This window comes from Apodemus sylvaticus, chromosome X, assembly GCF_947179515.1.
Source record: "Apodemus sylvaticus chromosome X, mApoSyl1.1, whole genome shotgun sequence".
NCBI lineage: Eukaryota > Metazoa > Chordata > Mammalia > Rodentia > Muridae > Apodemus > Apodemus sylvaticus.
In genome coordinates, this window is record NC_067495.1 from 103,164,470 (window position 1) to 103,179,767 (window position 15,298).

Genomic DNA, 15,298 nt, shown 5'->3' on the forward strand with positions numbered 1-15,298 from the left:
AAAATAGGCTGTGAGGCTGAAAAATGTCCAGGAGCAGAGTTACCTTTTATTTGATATTATTGAAGTACCCACTCTCTTTTTGCTTTTGCATAGTTTCATAACTGTATATAATGTACTGTGATTATATTCAGCCTCATTTACTTCTGTCATCTCCCTTAATTTCCCTTTGAGCCCCTTCTTCCTAACTAGCCCCTGTCCAGTCACAACACTATTAATAAAAAGTAACACCCCTCCTCCATCAACCATCAACACTCCCAAGGTCCTCAGGAAGGAGGAGATCCCTGAGGTACTTTCTTTTCTCGTGTTGAAGGGCCCGTCTTTTTTTTTTTTTTAATTTTTTAAAAGATTTATTGAAAAGGGAAGTAAAAACACTTTATGATAAAATTAAAGATTTACATGGAAAATATTTCAGATCCACCCGTTAAAATTGACGATTTTCATGGAAAATTAAAGCGTAAAGTGGTAGACATATAAAACATTGCTAAATTAATTGAAATATGGGATAGAAACATTTTATGATAGAATTGAAGATTTACATGGAAAATATTTATGATAAAATTGTAGAAAAATGTAGGAAAACATGATAGAATTGAAGATTATCACAGAAAATTTTATATAGATATAATAATGGTAGGTATAAAAGTATTCCTAAGTTGATTGAAAGTGGAATTATAAACATTTTCTGATAAACTTGAAGATTTTATCACAAATGTTTCTAATTCCACCTTCAATTAATTTAGAGTTTTCATATCTACCATTTTTAAGTAAAATTTTCCATGAAATAGTCAATTTTAACATGTTTGTCTATTTATTTCTTGAATTTTACCAGAAATATTTTCCATGTAAATCTTCAACATTATCTGAAAATGTTTATAATTCCACCTTCAATCAACTTAGAATTATCTTTATGCCTATCATTTTACCTATATAATTTCTATGATAATCTTTAATTTGAACATGTTTTTCTATATATTTCTTCAATTTTATCAGGGCCCATCTTTTAAAAGGATCCATAGCTGCTGTGTATTCCAGATTTTCAATGGTCATGCCATATCTGAATGGCAGCCTTTTGTAGCACACCTCTATGGTTGTTCATGCAGCCAAAGTTTTTGTTAAACTTTCTCTCCACCCCATATTACCCCTACTCCCATCATCTTGTCAAAAAGAGTGTATTAATTTATTATTAACTTCAAAAGTCATAAAATTACTCTTGTTTGTTGGTTTTTAAGACAGTCTCACTCTTTATGGTTCTCTTGGAACTCACTAGATCAGACAGGTCTCGAACTCCCAGATTCACCTTCCTCTATCACCTAAGTGCTGGATTTAAAGGTGTGCACTACCACTGCCTGGCTATTACTTTAAATAATTATGCCTTATACTTAAAGTGTTGCATCATTTAAAAAGTTCTTCCTTGCAAATGTTAATTATCATAGAAAACCTTAGACAAAAAAAAAAAAGAATTGAACAGGGACAAAGTTGGGAAGGAAGGGGTTTAAAACATGAACAGCAAATGGGAAGAAGACAAAATAGTGCACATTGTCTCTTTGATGCAGAATCTAATTTAGCCTTATAGAGTGTGAAATGGAAGCAGAAAGATGACTGGGTGGAGAAAAGAGGGTAAGGAAGAGTAGGGCAAGAGATGAATACAGTACTGTGAGGGTGGATATGAGCATATGTATACATGCCAATAATGCAACCCATTGTTTTGTTTACTAAAAATATAATTTTTCAAATGCAAAAAAGAAAATCCAACCAAAATTATATTAAAGGCAGATTGTATCATGCCTAATGTCTCCTTGAGGATAAAAATAATTATGTACAAGATAAGATGATTTTGGTCACTTTAACATGTATTTTTTTCTCATCTAGGGACAGCAGTCATAGGTCCCCCTGGTCCTCCTGGATATCCTGGTGAAAGGGGCCAGAAAGGTGATGAAGGTCCCCCTGGAATTTGTATTCCTGGATCTCCTGGACTTGATGGACTGCCTGGGGCTCCTGGCCTTCCAGGACCTCCTGGTCCTCCTGGGCCCCAGTTGCCATCCAGTAAGCTGTGATTTCATCCTGCCAATTTAGCTGTTCTTCTGCTGTTACTTCATTTATAAGTGAATCTGACTGATGTTTGGCATCATTATTTATGTTCCTGGTATCTAAGAGTTTATACTGTTATTTTGAATTTGTGATTTTGGTCATTGATTGGGGCTCAAATAGTGTTGATTATCAATAATCTGTTGTCATATTGCTAATTGAGCTGTATTTTTACAGAGAAATAATTGAAAATAAATATTTTTTCTTATCTTTCTGTTGTTTTCCTCTAGTCTTATTAACACTTAATGACAATTAACTTGCTATTTTATCTTCAAACTCAGGTGATGAAATCTGTAAAGCAGGCCCTCCAGGGCCCCCAGGATCTCCAGGTGATAAAGGACTCCAAGGAGAGCAAGGAGTAAAAGGTTTGATCCCTGAGCATCCTCTCATTCTTTAAGGTCATTAGCAGAATGCCCTGTATTCTATCTTAAGACAGCCATTCCCAAGCTCATGCTCCAATAGCATCTCCTTAAAAAATAGTGTATATGTTTATAGTTTTGGTTTCATATCTTAGCTCTTTTTTAGCTTACAACATCTATGACTCCAGCACGCCTCCCACTGAGACCTACTTTAGATTAGCCATAACTTAATAGTATATTTTCTTTCCTCTTAATTCAGCTTAAATTATATCCCCCCTCATTGAAATCAACTCTATCATTAAGCTTGACTGCTTTGCTGTTTCCTCACATCCTTTTTTATTCATTTGGAACTGAGGTTTAGCATCTTCATTTCTCTTTCTATACTTAGTAATTATCACTTTAAAATTCTTAACTTGCTTCCTTCTTCATTGACAAAGTAATAACACACACTTGCAAGGATCTATGCCACCACCTACACAGAGATACTTACAGTTGTGCCCCGCAAGTACCTTGGTAACTACAGGAAAGCTAGAGTGGGTGGAGTGGTAAGCAGGGGCACGGGGAGGGGTTAGGAGATTTTCTGGTAGAGGGGAATCAGAAAAAAGGACAGCATTTGAAATGCAAATTAAGAATAGATCTAATAAAAAAAGGTAAAAAAGAAATAAATGAAAAACATGGAATTTTGTCTATTTTCTTTATCAGTATGTCACAAATACTTAAACTCTTCTCTATATACACTGGGCACTCAACATTATTTTGTCTAAAATTTGATTTTAGACATGGGCTTCTCTAGTCACACTGTTTGATAGGAATGCGATTATTTCTTACAGCTGACTTCTTTAGCATCTCGTCAAAAGAAGGTTTAAGTAGCCCTTCCAATAATACTTGGGTTTTTTTTTTTTTGTTGTTGTTGTTTTTGTTTTTTTTGTTTTTTAGTTTTGTTTTTTTGTTTTTTTGTTTGCCAGGTGACAAAGGTGATACTTGCTTCAACTGTATTGGAACTGGCATTTCAGGGCCTCCAGGCCAACCTGGTTTACCAGGTCTCCCAGGTCCTCCAGGTAAAATATCCTTAATATAGCCAATCTTTTAATATCTTTTGACTCTTTTGAGTATGTTAATTATTTTATGATGTTAGGTTACCATTTTATAGGTAGTCACTTATATCTAGAAATTTTTTGAGTATGAAATGCCTCTTTTGTGAAATAAATTGAACTTCTGTATATAACTGGAAGCTACCAACATTCTCTCTCATAGCATTTGTTGTTATTCAAAAAAATTACATTGTCCCAAAAGTGAAATGACATTTAGAGTGAGAATTTTCTTCAAGAAAACTAGGGAGAATGTTCATACTATCTGGACCACGAGTATGGTTTTCAGAGGCAGAGCCACTGGGGATATATTACATATTGTCATTAAGGAACATGGTTTCTATTAAACTTCTGGCAACCAGCTGCCAATATTCTTTCTATATATATGTCATCCCTCCTAATTTTGAATCATTTTTCAGAATCGCAATTATTCCACTCCATTAACTCTTTACATATACTAATATTGCATATTCTTGAGGTTATATATAAAATGTGTGTCCAGACTGATAATAGATTCCAAAATAGTACATCTATCAACCACACAAAATCATTGGGAGTTAGAAAATACCTTTAGCAAGTTTCATAGCTGCCACTAGGAGCAAGTAATATAGCCATACTTCCAGTCTGGTTTGCCTTAAACTTGTGAATAAATAAACACACAGAAGGTTTGCTAAAATCCAAATTGCTGGACCCCATTCACAAGTTCTGATTCACTAGCATTGGATTAAACAGTTCATAACAGTATCCAAGTATTAACTTTTAAACTAATAGCCAGGAAATAATAATGCAGTTAGGGCAGAACTTCATCTGTACAATTACTGCTTTAATAACATTCTCCTTGTAATGTCTAGTCCCAAACAGATCTCTTAAACCAAATGTTAAGGAATGGCAAACTGAAGAAAGAGCTAGAAAAGATATAGGAATATTGTATAAGTAAACATTAAGATAAGCAGGCTCCTTTCCTTTCTTCTCCCAGGGGCAGTAGGAGGGGTATAGGGACTCATGCCCCACCTCACAGTTTCTAGTAGATGTAAACTTTGCAAAAGAATACTCTGGAGTTAGAAATACATGGGGATATAGTGCTGTAAGTGCTGTTGAATATTAATTTATAAGAACTCCTGATTTCTTCCTATCGAGAACACGAAAGAAGAAAGAATCTGAGTTAAATGCAATAGAGTTCTCTGTTTAAAATTGAAGATCGTGATGTGCTGATTTCTAGATGCATGTGATTGGTGGGTTAAGGCTCAGTGCTCACCTGATCTATGTGTGTCTTAGGATCTCTTGGAATCCCAGGAGAGAAAGGCGACAAAGGACAAGCTGGGACAACTGGTCCGAAAGGATTGCCAGTAAGCTTTGATTATTATATTTTGAGCCACAAAGTACTGAAAGATGCCATGTGCCCTTTGATTTTTCACTTGTGAACAGATACATATAAATTTAGTTTAAATTATAATTAATTTTATTTCTTCCCTCTCTCTGCTTTGCCATCCTTACTTCATATGTTACTTTGTATAGTAACATATGTAATGTTGTTGTATGGTTAATGGAGCAAACTGGAGGTAGAAATATTATAAAAAATTTCTGATTACCTTGTTTCTTTCTTCTCCCAATTTCTTCTTCCAACACAGGGCATACCTGGACCTCCAGGTGCTCCAGGCTTTCCAGGATCTAAGGGTGACCCCGGAGATGTCCTTACTCTTCCAGGAATGAAAGGTGACAAAGGAGAGTTGGGTTCCCCGGGAGCTCCAGGGCTTCCTGGTCTACCTGGTAATCCTGGAAAGGATGGTTTGCCAGGACTCCCTGGCCCCAAAGGAGAGCCTGTGAGTTGGATTGATGTTCTTGCTTTTATGTCAAATTGTTATTTAGTAATGTTTGCTTCAGGATGAGGTTGTATCTCAATGGTAAAACTTGTAATTGGTGCGAATGTGAAGTACCTAAGTTCAATTTTCAGTACTCTCTACCTCCAAAAAAGCACTTGCTAAATTAAAATGAAAAGGGAGCCTAGTACTTAAATACTCTACTAATGCCTAAAATAATATGATTTTACATTGAAATGGTACATTGATACTAGAGTTTCCTTCCTGTTTTACTTCAGTTTTATAAGCTCCTTCTTAACTCTGTATGGTATTGATTAGATAGAGAGGAAGTTAAATGCTTAGGAGTCAGTGAGGGATTTGTCTTATTCTAAACATCTCTGGGATTTTTATAAGCATAAATAGAAATTTAATTTGTTCTGTTTATATAGAAGTATTATAGATATGTGTGAGTAGAGAGCCAGTTTAAGATACTAAAGAGACAAATACTGAGCATAAATGAACAATCTCTTTTTATATTTGACATACAGTATATGATATTTGAATGGGATATATATATATATATATATACTTATATATGCATAATACATATGTTCATATATATTTTAATAGGATAAATAGCCAATAACCATCTCAACTCACAGTAGGATGTAAGATTTTTGAGAGCAGAGATTGACCCACTTATCTTCTCAGCTTGTACCACTGGAAGGTAGAATTCAGAAATATTTGTTGAAGGAGGTAATGAGTTAGGAAGTAATCATAGATTCAACATAAGAACATAACAGTTATATAGGATAACTTTAAGAAATACTTATGGCTGGGTCAAGTCCCTGGCTCTCTTCATTCATGTTAACCTACATGAAGTTGTTACATCAATGTTTTTCTGTCTTAAACATTTTCATTTTCAGGGAGGAATTACTTTTAAGGGTGAAAGAGGTCCCCCTGGGAACCCAGGTTTACCAGGTCTCCCGGGAAATATGGGACCTCCTGGCCCTGTTGGTTTTGGACCTCCAGGCCCCATGGGTGAAAAAGGCGTACAAGGTGTGGCAGGAAATCCGGGCCAGCCTGGATTACCAGGTATGTTTACTATTATTGTTTGTTTTATTTTAAAAGCAGAAAGACAGACACATACATGCATATATACGTACATAAATACATAGAAAAAAGAAAGAGAAAGAAAGAAAGATAGGTAGATAGATAGATAGATAGATAGATAGATAGATAGATAGATAAATAGATAGATGATAGATAAAAGTTAAAAAAAATCCTGGGAAATATGTTTCTCTGGCTATCTATATGCTTATAGGAAGGAAATAGAATGTTTTTCTATAAAGTAAGATTACTTGTTACCTTATTTCAGTCAATGTTGGGAGTGTTATTTGTATTTTGTTCTTGTATATGTGTTTGTGTCATTGCATCCATGTCACTGGGAAGTGCACATGCACATGACTGGTTTTATTAATATTTTAAAAGAATGATATTATATATTTTCTGCCTTACCTTTATCCCCCCAACTCTTCCCATCTCCCATGTAAACCCCTTGCTCTTTCTCAAATTTAGATTCCTTTCCTTTAAATGTATTATATGTGTGTGTTCCTATAAACACACAGGCACACATGCACACACACACACACAGGTGCACACACACATATATATTCTTCAATACATAAAAAGAGCCTGCTTTGTCTGTATAATATTGCATTTATATGTATACGTATACGTATGCGTATGCGTATGCGTATACGTATACATATACATTTACATATATGTTTTGAGGGTCAAAAACATGTACCTTAATTTTGGAGACCATTCCCTCACCGAACCTGGAGTTCATTGATATTGCTAGACTGACTAGTTAGTGCTCCAAGGGTCTGTTTCCCTCCCTCCCTCCCCTAAAAGGGTATGTGGGTTATAGACATGTGCTGCTATGACTATAGTTTTATGGGTGCTGAGGATCTTAATAAAGATTCTTGTTCTGCAGATACTTTGTTGGTGGGGCTACCTTCCTATTTCAGTTTATGTTCTGATACTAAAGGGAAGGAGAAGATAGGTGTTCCAGATGAATGAGAGAGGGGGGGGGGAGAGGGAGAGAGAGAGAGAGAGAAGGGGAGGGGAGAGGGAGACGGAGGGAGTGAGGGGGAGAGGGAGAGAAGGAGAGGGGGAGAGAGGGAGAGAGGGAGAGAGGGAGAGAGAAGGGGAAGGGGAGGGGAGAGGGTGAAGGAGGGGGAGGGGCAGGGGAGGGGCAGGGAGAGAGGGAGAGAGAGAGGGAGGGGCAGGGGAGGGGCAGGGAGAGAGGGAGAGAGAGGGAGAGAGAGAGAAAGAGATTTTCTATGTTTTGTTTTTGTTGTTGTACTATACATGCCCTCTTCGATTGGATGATAATGGTCCATATTGTGCAAAGGTAAACCTTCCTTCCTTAAATCACTGATTTAAATACACTTCTTTTCTGGAATCATGGGCCATAGGCATAAAGCAGAGATAATTATTTCATCAGCTACCTGGATATTCTTTAGTCTAGTCAGGCTGACATCTAAAATTAATTATTAAGTGTCTTTAATCATGGAAGTACATAAAAGCATAGTCTGCCTTGCCTTTTGAAATTTCATCCTTCTGTTTGATACCTTCCTAGAATATATAAAGTGGGATTGTTAATATTAGCCAAGTAAATGTTCCTCACTGGGAGCGATCCATTTGTCTTTAGGTCCTAAAGGTGATCCAGGCCAGACCATAACCCATCCAGGAAAGCCTGGCTTGCCAGGTAATCCAGGCAGAGATGGTGAAGTGGGTCTTCCAGGTATGCGAATAATTTTATTTTATTTAAAGACAACTTCATCACTGAATTTCTTTCTTTTAGATGTTCCCCATTCTTACAGTGCTGTTTTTCTGTAGGTGATCCTGGACCTCCAGGCCAACCAGGCCTGCCAGGAATACCTGGTAGCAAAGGAGAACCAGGTATCCCTGGGATTGGGCCTCCTGGACCACCTGGTCCCAAAGGTATGTAGGATGAGGTATGGGGTAGTGTAGATTACCTCCTTAGTAAGATACTATTCTTTCACAATATAAAACAAAGTAGATGTAACTTTTTTGGTATATGTCTGTATATGAAAAGCCACATTGGGGCTGGAAAAAATGACTCAGTGACTAAGAACACTGCCTGCTCTTCCAGAAGACCAGGATTTAATTCTTAGCATCTCCATGGCAGTTCCTAACTACTCTTAACTGTCTAGGTCTAATGGATTCAATGCTCTCCTCTGGCTTCTTAAGACACTAGGGACATACCTGGTTCATGTACATATATGCAGATAAAACACCTATTCATATAAAATTGAAATGATAAAAATAAATATAAAAGAAGAAAAGTCATCATATGAACCTTAATTTTAGAGACCTGATCTCTCACTGAACCTGGAGTTCATTTTCTAAAACAGTCTAGTGATGAATCCATCTACATTTCAGAGATGTAAAAATTATTCATATGCTAAAGAACATCATGGGAATTATTACATTTATATCCATCATTGTATTTTAGAGCTTTGAATAGTTCTTGGAACTGTAGCAGGAAATACATAGATATGTATTGCATTAATAGATTCTATTAATCAGAAAACAGATTCACTATTCACTTATGCAATATTTTATCCCAAGTAAATATTCCTTTGATTTATTGATAATTTTAGTTTTTCTTTCTATAGTTGTGCTTTACTCTTCTCAGTATTTATTCTTATGAATAGCACGGCAGCACCTTTGGGTGATGACAGTTCTTTACTTCTACCAATTTTGTTTTATAAATGACAGATTTGATTTTATGTGTTAATGCTTATATAATACATACAGTTGTATCTAGCTCATCTATAGAAGGACATGTTTGACATTCTGTCACATTACATTACAATGTAAGCAGAAGGAAAGGTCTGTATTTATGTATGTTATTGATTCACTATATTTAATTCTGATGTAGTATATATTTCAGAAGAGCATATTTTCTTCTACAGCCATTATTCTGTGGAAATGAAATGATAAGGTGATTGAGCGAATCACAGATGTCTATTAGGCCTGATTCGAAATGGACATACAGAATGTTCCTGTACTTTTAACATATCAGTGTAAAAAGCATGATTAGGGAGATGGGAATGTAACTACTTATCTTAAAGTTTATTATTTCTGTGGGTTAAAAACAATGACTTGCTATTTTACAGGTTTTCCAGGAATTCCGGGACCTCCAGGAGCCCCTGGGGCCCCAGGAAGAATGGGTCCAGAAGGGCCTCCTGGGTTACCAGGCTTTCCAGGACCAAAGGTCTGAAATATTTTTTAAAGGATTTATTTATTTTTTATTTTATGTGTATGAGTGATTTGTCTGCATGTGTATATACATGCACCATGTGAGTGGCTGGTGTGGAGAGTGTGGAGGTCAGAAGAGAGCCTCAGAGGCCCTGGGACTGAAGTCACAGACAGTAGTTAACGCCCATGTCGGTGCTGGAAATCGAACCTGGATTCTCTACAAGAGCACTGACCTTCTGAGCCATCTTTCAAACCCCAGTCTGGAACATTTTAATTTACCCCCCTTTTCATTTTTCTGTCTTCTCTACTGTCCTTAGTTCCAGTTCCTATTCATCTTAGACATTGCCCCAAGTCTTTATTATATTGATAATACTTAGCTATATTTTCATTTAAAAATAACCAATCTCAAACCATCTTTAATAGAACTTAATACTTAGATCCAAAAAGTTTCTGACCTTGTTTTAGACTGGTAGTTTGTTGGATTCCTTGGAAGAATCCAGTTATCAGCTTGGCCTGTGGTTATGTATACAAACAATAACCCATTTCATAACTTGTATATGTGTGATGATTGGTAAAATTGTGCTGGATATATCAAGTCCTTCCTGTATTGTTTCCTCTGTCCCAATTCCATTAAATATACACAAGCAAAATCACTGCTATTCGGTACTGCTAATAACTCCCTTTTTATTTCTTCCATTGTATCTTATCTAACTTCAAACACTTTTCAGTCAGTCTTCAGCAAACTGCTGCAGCATGTAAATTATCCCTACTCTTCCTGAATTTTCTGTGCTTAAATGTGTTAATCTCACTGGGTTTCATCATTATTACTTGTTTTCCTCATGGAAAAACAGCTGACAGACTCTCATGAGAAAACTACATCTCTTTTGGCTTGTTTTTATTTTATGATGATCATTTTCAAATAAACACAAAGCTCAAAAAATAATGTAATAAACCTTCATATATGTGTCAGCCAGGTACAAAATTGCTAAGATTATAGTAACACTTTCTTGACCTTCTCCTGTGTTTCCGGAAGGCGGTGGTCTCATTTAAACCAAATCTCAAAATTACATCATTTCACTTACAAATGCCTCACCATTCATATCTGACTAAATGAAAATTTTATATAGAAATCTCAATGGCATTATAAGACTTAGTCATGTTAAACTAATTGTTTGGATTATCTAATCCTCAGTAATATTCACATTCCCTCCCTTGCTTTTCAGTTAACTGCCGTACTCATTTAATTTACTTTTACTAAACCCTATTTCTGATCCTTCCAGATATCCTCTCTAACACACACACATTATTTTTAATTTAAATATCTTTTCCTTAGTATGGAAGAAAAAATATTACTTTGTATTCAATGCTTTAAATTCTCTGTAGTAAATGGTAAGCATCAGGAAAGTCACGGGACTTTTCCTTGTGTTTTGTCATGTGTGTGCTTAAGGGAGAGCCTGGATTTGGGTTACCTGGGCCACCTGGGCCACCAGGATTCCCAGGTTTCAAAGGAACACCTGGTCCAAAAGGTGATCGTGGTTTCCCAGGACCTCCAGGTCCTCCAGGACGCACTGGCTTGGATGGGCTACCTGGACCAAAAGGTATGGAGGCTCTTGTTACTTTTCAATTTGTTTTAAACTTTCATTGATATTGAAACCTTTGGAAAAGGTTATGGGTAGTAAGCAAGCTAAATGGAAAGTCCATGATAGCTGTCTGCCACTGTTCTAACTTCACTGAGATTGCACTAGGTTTTTTTTCATTTATCAAACCAGAGGATATAATTGCCTCTTGTCTTTTGATTTGTTTTATATAATTTTATAATTTAAGATTTACTCCATGTAATGTACATTTAAAAGAATTCACTGGCCTCGTATTGCATTATATGGGTTTACTATCAGTTACTACTTGTAGGAATGGATTTTTTGCCAGTCTTTTCTAATTGCAAATAATATCACATGTTATTTAGATGTGCACAGGTACAATAGCAGATTAGAGTAGCAAAAATTAATTTTCTCAGTAAAGGTAAGAGCATCTCTGGGTAGTATGAAGTGTCTCTCTGTCTGAGTCATTTTACACCCCTACCAACAATGAAGGAAGCACTTGTTTCCTCCAAGCCCTTCCCAACTATAGTTAAAACAAAACAAAACAAAAACAACAACAAACAAAAAACTCCTGGCTTTTTCTAGCCTTGTGGAAGTAAGTCAATTTATCAGTATACTTTAAAACATTCCATTGTAAATTTTCAAATACACAGAAACATTACAAAGAATTGCATATCAAATAGCTTTCTGCCTGCTGCTTAGGCCCTATATGTAACGTTTTGTTTCATTCAAAATTATTTGTAAATAAAATACTGCAGATATAATAGCTAGAGGTAGAGCTCTACAGTAGGAAACTTGCCTAGTGTGTGGAAGGACCTGTGTTCATTCCTTAGCCCCAGAAATAGAAATGGTATGTATAATACAAGGTAGAAAAGGCAATACTGTGACTGCTATATGCACCCACCACTGATGTTCTATGGTGAGTATTTTATTATACATATTTTGTCATATATCTGTTCATCTATCCGTGATTATATAAATCATTAATTTCTTTTTGATGAATATCAAAACAAGTTGCAAAAATGGTGCTCTTCTCCCTAATACTCATCAGGTATATAATAACTACAATCCCAAAGTTGTCTATGTGTTTTATTTCTATATAAAATCCATAGATGTATTGATAAACACAATCTAATATGATATATTCCAGGGCTTGGGATGCTCATTGGAAATGCATTTTCCTGCCATGCTCAAAGTCCTGGTACACACACACACACACACACACACACACACACTCACTCACACACACACACACATACACACACACTCACACAAACACACACACGTCCTTATTCCAATTTCCAATTAGTGGGTGGCAACCATACCAATATCATTACGAACGTTCTGTCTTTCCTTAAATCCCTGTTTGCAGGAACACGCAATATGTACATTCTTATAAAGTGTCTTTCACTGAGTATGTTTTTAGAAAAATATCCTCACTACTTTTTATTTCTAGTAAATTCTTGAAGGTACCATTGTTATGATCCCTAGGCTGTGCCAAGTTGCTGAGTACTATGAGAGAAGCTGTTCAACGAGTTCTCTGAATCTTTTGATGGATATATGCTTTGAGTATGCTTATGCATACAGCTAAGATTAGAACTGTGCTCACAAATGTGTTCACTTGTTTTTTTTTTAAATTTTTTTTATTCGATATAAATTATTTACATTTCAAATGATTTCCCCTTTTCTAGCCCCCCCCTCCCCGAAAGTCCCATAAGCCCCCTTCTCTTCCCCTGTCCTCCCTCCCACCACTTCCCACTTCCCCGTTCTGGTTTTGCCGAATACTGCTTCACTGAGTCTCTCCAGAACCAGGGACCACTCCTCCTTTCTTCTTGTACCTCATTTGATGTTTGGATTATGTTTTGGGTGTTCCAGTTTTCTAGGTTAATAACCACTTATTAGTGAGTGCATACCATGATTCACCTTTTGAGTCTGGGTTACCTCACTTAGTATGATGTTCTCTAGCTCCATCCATTTGCCTAAGAATTTCATGAATTCATTGTTTCTAATGGCTGAATAGTACTCCATTGTGTAGATATAAGACATTTTTTGCATCCACTCTTCTGTTGAGGGATACCTGGGTTCTTTCCAGCATCTGGCAATTATAAATAGGGCTGCTATGAACATAGTAGAGCATGTATCCTTATTACATGGTGGGGAATCCTCTGGATATATGCCCAGGAGTGGTATAGCAGGATCTTCTGGAAGTGAGGTGCCCAGTTTTCGGAGGAACCGCCAGACTGATTTCCAGAGTGGTTGTACCAATTTGCAACCCCACCAGCAGTGGAGGAGTGTTCCTCTTTCTCCACACCCTCTCCAACACCTGCTGTCTCCTGAATTTTTAATCTTAGCCATTCTGACTGGTGTAAGGTGAAATCTCAGGGTTGTTTTGATTTGCATTTCCCTGATGACTAATGAAGTTGAGCATTTTTTAAGATGCTTCTCCGCCATCCGAAGGTCTTCAGGTGAGAATTCTTTATTTAACTCTGTACCCCATTTTTAATAGGGTTGTTCGGTTTTCTGGAGTCTAACTTCTTGAGTTCTTTATATATATTGGATATTAGCCCTCTATCTGATGTAGGATTGGTGAAGATCTTTTCCCAATTTGTTGGTTGCCGATCTGTCCTCTTGATGGTGTCCTTTGCCTTACAGAAACTCTGTAACCTTATGAGGTCCCATTTGTCAGTTCTTGCTCTTAGAGCATACGCTATTGGTGTTCTGTTCAGAAACTTTCTCCCTGTACCGATGTCCTCAAGGGTCTTCCCCAGTTTCTCTTCTATTAGCTTGAGAGTGTCTGGCTTTATGTGGAGGTCCTTGATCCATTTGGATTTGAGCTTAGTACAAGGAGACAAGGCTGGATCAATTCGCATTCTTCTGCATGCTGACCTCCAGTTGAACCAGCACCATTTGTTGAAAAGGCTATCTTTTTTCCATTGGATGTTTTCAGCCCCTTTGTCAAGGATCAAGTGGCCATAGGTGTGTGGGTTCATTTCTGGATCTTCAATCCTGTTCCATTGATCCTCCTGCCTGTCACTGTACCAATACCATGCAGTTTTTAACACTATTGCTCTGTAGTATTGCTTGAGGTCAGGGATACTGATTCCCCCAGATTTTCTTTTGTTGCTGAGAATAGTTTTAGCTATCCTGGGTTTTTTGTTGTTCCAGATGAATTTGATAATTGCTCTTTCTAACTCTGTGAAGAATTGAGTTGGGATTTTGATCGGTATTGCATTGAATCTGTATAGTGCTTTAGGCAAAATGGCCATTTTAACTATATTGATTCTACCGATCCATGAGCATGGGAGGTTTTCCCATTTTTTGAGGTCTTCTTCCATTTCCTTCTTCAGAGTCTTGAAGTTCTTGTCATACAGATCTTTCACATGTTTTGCAAGAGTCACCCCAAGATACTTTATACAGTTTGTGGCTATTGTGAAGGGGGTCATTTCCCCAATTTCTTTCTCAGCCTGCTTATCCTGTGAGTATAGGAAGGCCACTGATTTGCTTGAGTTGATTTTATAACCTGCCACTTTGCTGAAGTTGTTTATCAGCTATAGGAGCTCTCTAGTGGAGTTTTTTGGGTAACTTAGGTAGACTATCATGTCGTCTGCAAATAATGATAGTTTGATTTCTTCCTTTCCTATTTGTATCCCTTTGACCTCCTTATGTTGTCGAATTGCCCGAGCTAGTACTTCAAGTACAATATTGAAAAGATAAGGAGAAAGGGGGCAGCCTTGTCTGGTCCCTGATTTCAGTGGGATTGCTTCAAGTTTCTCTCCATTTAGTTTGATGCTGGCTACCGGTTTGCTGTATATTGCTTTTATTATGTTTAGGTATGGGCCTTGAATTCCTGTTCTCTCCAAGACTTTAAGCATGAAAGGATGCTGAATTTTGTCAAATGCTTTTTCAGCATCCAATGAAATGACCATGTGGTTTTGTTCTTTAAGTTTGTTTATGTAGTGGATTGTATTGATGGATTTCCGTATATTGAACCAACCCTGCATTCCCGGGATAAAGCCTACTTGATCATGGTGGATGATCATTTTGATGTGTTCTTGGATTCGGTTGGCAAGAATTTT

The 15,298-nt window shown here is 36.8% G+C and overlaps 1 protein-coding gene across 1 annotated transcript in view; it reads left to right on the forward strand.

Moving 5' to 3' along the window:
- Col4a5 (collagen type IV alpha 5 chain) overlaps positions 1–15,298 on the forward strand; it is a 222,209-nt gene that overhangs the window by 130,099 nt on the left and 76,812 nt on the right. The window contains exons 20-29 of the mRNA XM_052171348.1: positions 1,870–2,043; positions 2,367–2,450; positions 3,410–3,502; positions 4,808–4,878; positions 5,161–5,352; positions 6,255–6,423; positions 8,048–8,140; positions 8,236–8,340; positions 9,543–9,640; positions 11,072–11,222. Coding sequence (XP_052027308.1) covers positions 1,870–2,043; positions 2,367–2,450; positions 3,410–3,502; positions 4,808–4,878; positions 5,161–5,352; positions 6,255–6,423; positions 8,048–8,140; positions 8,236–8,340; positions 9,543–9,640; positions 11,072–11,222 — 1,230 coding nt within the window. The remainder of the gene's footprint in view (positions 1–1,869; positions 2,044–2,366; positions 2,451–3,409; positions 3,503–4,807; positions 4,879–5,160; positions 5,353–6,254; positions 6,424–8,047; positions 8,141–8,235; positions 8,341–9,542; positions 9,641–11,071; positions 11,223–15,298) is intronic.